We start from the raw sequence: 4,717 nt of genomic DNA, 5'->3' as shown, positions 1-4,717 counted from the left end.
CAGGAGCATCCGCAGTGCTCTCAAGACGAGAAACGGCATCTGTCAGCTCAGCTACCTTCGCAGCCTGTACATTGCGCTCCTCTGCAAGCTGATCGATGGACGCCATTGCCGCAGAGAGGCGCTCACGCAGATCAGCATTCTCGATCTCTAGGTCCTTCCTTGTGTTGCATGCATTTTGTAACTCCATTTGTAATCTTGTTATGTCTTCTGTTATTGCAGTTGACGTTGGTATTTGTGTTTGTTCTTCGGTTACGGCTTTTGCATCTGTTGATTTTTGTATGGATTCAGTGACTTTTGTTTGCTTTGTTGGATGCTTTACAATTGTAGTTTGTGTGGTTTTCTGTGACATTATTTCAGTATCAGTGCGGATTTCTGTTGTTGCTGAGGTGGTTGTTCCGTATATCCCCTGAGTTGACTGTTGTTCCTCATCATAATTTTTTACTTGGTGTGTAGTGTGCTGGATATAGTTTAACCGATCGGTTAGTTGATTTATAGTAGATAATTGTGTAGATACACGTTTATTTAAATCTTCGATAATATTTTCTGCTTCACGGTTGCTCTGTTCTGTAGATTGTAACTCTTTTTTAGTTTTGGAAAGTTCCTTTTCTAGCAATTCTTTTGTCATTCGTGATAGTTCAAGTTCTTTTTGAAAATTTTCATTTAATTCTCGCAACCGGCTTGCATCCTTAAGTGAGTTCTGTAACAAACGTTCCTTTTCTTCTCCTTCGTGACGGAGGTTAAATAGTTGCTGCTGCAGTGTTTGTTTTTCTAGTTCTAGAGCAATGTCAAGTGAATTATCGTGTTTTTCTTTTAGATGCTCAATTTCTTCTTTCAGTTCTTCATAACGTTTAGTGAGAGCGTGGTAGTCTTGATGTGATACTGGTGCCCGTTGTAGCAAATCCTCACGTAATTCCTGAATTTCTTTATTTTGACGTCGGCAAAGATCATCAAGGGCTTCTTTTTCCTCTCTTAAAGAGGTGTTTATACTTTGGGTAGAGTTACGCTGCGTAATTAATTCGTTAAGACTACTTTCATTGTCAAGACGTTCTTTCTGGAGTTGCTGTCTTAAATCCTGCATTTCGGCACGCAACACTTGTATCAAGTGTTGTGACTGTGCCAATTGTTCTTCTTTTTCTTCATATTGACCCATTTTCTGGAGTGACTCATCCAGAATATCTACTTGAACACTCTTAGTTGTTTTTTGTACAGTTAGTGAGCTTTTAGCTTTGAGTTCTTCTCGTAAGTTTTGTATCTGGTTCTCCAGACTTCTGTTTTCTTCTTGCAGTCTAGCCATTTCAGTCTCATTTTGTGAAAATCGTCTCTCATAGTCCATGGGTGAAAAGAATTCATTTTCTCCTTTAGACTGTAGCACCTGCTTTAGACGATAGACTTCTCCTTCTGATAGATCAAGTTGACGTCGTAATTCCTGAACTTCTAATTGATGAGATCTTATAACTTCACTACACTTTCGATGATCACGTTCAAGACGATCAAATAAAGCTTGTTTTTGCATCACTTCTCCTCGTAATCGTGCAGCCTCTTCTTTATAATGATCTCTAAGATGATAAGCACGATCCAGAGTATTCTTCACATTACTCATATCACTTTCAAGACGTGCTGTATAGTCCATTCGTTCCTCCGGCGTCATATCATCCCAACCGGAGCGACAACGTTGAGTATCTTTAATACGTGCAGAAGCATTTACATCTAAAGTACTGATATGTGGAGAAATATTAGGCTCTTCCCGTGAGATTCCAACTAATGCGCGGTTTGCCTGAACGTCAGCGGCTGTTGGCATACTATGAGTTAGACGACCCAATGGGTCTGTGGCTGCAAGTCCTCTCACACTAATCGGCGTGACGAGGCGTGGAGTCAATGGCGGTGTAGTTCCGTGTGTAAAGACAATGTTATTACTTCTGTTGCCAATACCCTCAGGTGGTGGCGTCCATGTTCTAGTGAAGAATCCTGGATATCGACGGGCATCATTGGTACTAAACATTTCTTTTTTTTTTTTTTTGTTATTCTTGTCTTTCTTCTTCTTCTTCTTCACCTCTTCGTGCGCTACCAAGAACTGTTAAGTTTTTTGTAAGGTTTAACGAGCCAACCTTTTTCGAACCTTGGTCTTCTCTAGTGTGTGTATGTATATATATGATCTTAAAGTCTAGAGAAGTATGTGGGAGGGACGCTCTCTCTCACTCACTCTCTCTGTGTCTGTGTGTTCCTTTCTTTTTCTTTTCCCTTTTTTTTCTTTTTTTTTTTTTTTTTACTCTTCTGCCTTGTTGTCTTCTGCAAGTATAAATTATCTTTTCGACCTTTTTTCTCCCTCTTTTTTTTTTTTAGGGGTCCGGCCACACGTATTTCTTATTTGAATTAACCTCTTGTTTTTTTTTTTTCTTTCTCTGTTTTTCTTTCCGTTCTTTCCTTCCTTCTTCTTCCCTTCGTTCCTGTGTGTGTCTTTTCTTTTTTTTTTTTCTTAAGTGACACGCACTTCTCTCTTCTGTTGACTTCTGCGGGTTGTTCGCGGCTTCGCTACCGCACACTCTCTCCCGTTCCCCTCACTTCTGAGTAATATAATTCTTCTAAATACACTCTAATCGTAATCAGAGAGAATATATATATATATATAGGGAAAGGGGTATATGGAAATAAAAATAAAAAAGAAGAAACAAATAGGAAAAGAAAAAAAAAAAAAGTATCCTCCTCGTTTATGGATATATCAATGTTAACCACAATTACATGTACAGTTCCTTTCTTTTTTCGTTGGTTTTTGGGGTGGGTGTATTCACTTCTCTTGGATATTATTATTCTTTTTTTTTTCTTCTTCTTTACTCTTAACAAACTCTGTGAACAACAGGGAAATATATATATATATATATCAACACCACAGACACAAAACAACAACCAGTCAAACAAACAAAAAAAAAAAAACAGTCTCACCATATCATCATCATCATCATCAACCTTCCTGTTAGAAGAAGAAGAAGTAAAGAAAAAAAAAAATAATAATAAATAAATAAAAGTTCATCATCTCGGAGCGTTATGTTCAACAATCATAACATCTCCATCCTTCATAATATGATTGGCATTCACGTACATCATCTGCATCTCCGCTGCCTCGAGATTCGGTTTCGTAATAAACACATCCCATGGTAATATCTTTGCCCGTACAAAGTGTTTTTCCATATCGGTGTGAATTTCTCCACTGGCCTCTCGTGCATTAACGCCCTCTGTTGTTGCCCAACCATGAGCCATGAGAGGTCCAACGGTAAAGAAAGATTGTAATCGCAACATACGATAAGCAGATCGTAATAATACCTCACCTCTTGGTATCTCCACACCATACTCTTGTAAAAATAAAAGACGTTCCTCACGGGAGTTAAGTTGTGAGGTTTGTTCTTCTAATGAAGCGGATACTCGACAAGTATGATCCAATCCAAACTTATCTTCTACAGCTTTTGTAAAATTATTTCCCGATACCACACTAGTCTCATCTACATTTAATACAAACAACATGGGTTTTGCTGAAAGAAGTTGATATTGTTGTAACCATTGTATTTCTTCTTCATTCTTTAATTTCATCATAGATGCGGGTTTACCATCTTGTAACCAAGAGACCACACGTTGACAAAAATTTAATCCCGCATCTCCCGATTTTCGTGTTTTATTAATTTTATGAACGGCCTTTTCCATCGCCTCCAGATCAGCCAATACGAGTTCATTTACAATAGTGCTAATATCATCTAATGGCGTTGGGGTTTCAAAGCCATCTCTCGCACTTTCAAAGCACCGCACCATGTGTAGTAAAATCGCACATGGACGAATATCGTTAAGAAATTTATTTCCCAGTCCCGCGCCTTTTGAGGCTCCTTCAATTAATCCAGCAACATCGGCAATATCAATCTCCACATCTACAATTTTCTGAGCTCCTGTAAAGGCGGCAAGTTTACGAAGACGATCATCTACAACAGGGACTTTAGAGAGATTGGCATCAATTGTACAGAATGGGAAGTTCCCTGTTTTTGCCTGTTGACTGCAGGTGAGGGCATTAAATAGTGTGGACTTGCCAACATTGGGAAGTCCAATAATGCCAGCACCACGACGGCGCCAAAGAACAGCGCAGACTCGAAGCATTACTCTACAAATACAAACAAACACACATATATGAGTATACAATATATATATATATATATATGAGAGAGAGAGAGAGGAAGAGAGAAAAAGAAAAAAAAAAGAAAGGAAATGACACTTTCTCACAGACTCAGAGTGTTTTTCATTATTGTTATTTTCATAAAAACCCACCTTTTTTTTTCCGTAGGTTGTTTATACATATATATAGATCATGTCGAAGACATTATGTGGGGTGGATTACATATGAAAAAAAGAAAAAAAAAAACATCAAAATAAAAAATATAATAATAATATGAATAAGAATGGGAAAAAGTATGTCTTTGTGTGTGTGTGTGTGTATATTCGCCTGTGTGTATAATATAAATATATAATATAAATATATTTATATGAAAGATAAACTGTTCAGACGACGACGATGATGATGAAGAAAAAAAAAAAACAAAGAGTGCAATATTACACAAATATATACACACTCCTATTTCAAATATTGTAGAGCGAATGGGGGAAAATGAACGAACAGCAACAACAACAAAAAGAACAGTTTTCAAGAGACAGTGCTAACAATAATAATAATAATAATAATAATAAT

General features: G+C 37.4%; 2 protein-coding genes across 2 annotated transcripts; both read right to left on the bottom strand.

Annotated features, from left to right (window-relative positions):
* Nucleotide 1: 1 nt before the first annotated feature.
* Nucleotides 2-1,999, bottom strand: TM35_000231720 (putative NUP-1 protein; the record flags this gene model as incomplete). The annotated part of the gene is made up of 1 exon (XM_029027412.1): nucleotides 2-1,999. A coding segment is annotated over one exon (1,998 nt), but the record flags the coding sequence as incomplete, so codon positions are not given.
* Nucleotides 2,000-3,024: 1,025 nt separating this feature from the next.
* On the bottom strand, nucleotides 3,025-4,131 carry TM35_000231710 (GTP-binding protein; the record flags this gene model as incomplete). Its single annotated transcript, XM_029027411.1, has 1 exon — nucleotides 3,025-4,131. One exon carries the CDS (start codon nucleotides 4,129-4,131, stop codon nucleotides 3,025-3,027), a length of 1,107 nt encoding a protein of 368 aa, XP_028881266.1.
* Between the last annotated feature and the right edge of the window lie 586 nt (nucleotides 4,132-4,717).

The sequence above is a fragment of the Trypanosoma theileri genome (genome assembly GCF_002087225.1).
Source record: "Trypanosoma theileri isolate Edinburgh chromosome Unknown TM35_Tth_23_V1, whole genome shotgun sequence".
In the NCBI taxonomy this organism is placed as follows: Eukaryota; Euglenozoa; class Kinetoplastea; order Trypanosomatida; family Trypanosomatidae; genus Trypanosoma; species Trypanosoma theileri.
The sequence above is the reverse complement of the archived record's forward strand: the minus strand, read 5'-3'. Positions and strand labels throughout refer to the sequence as shown.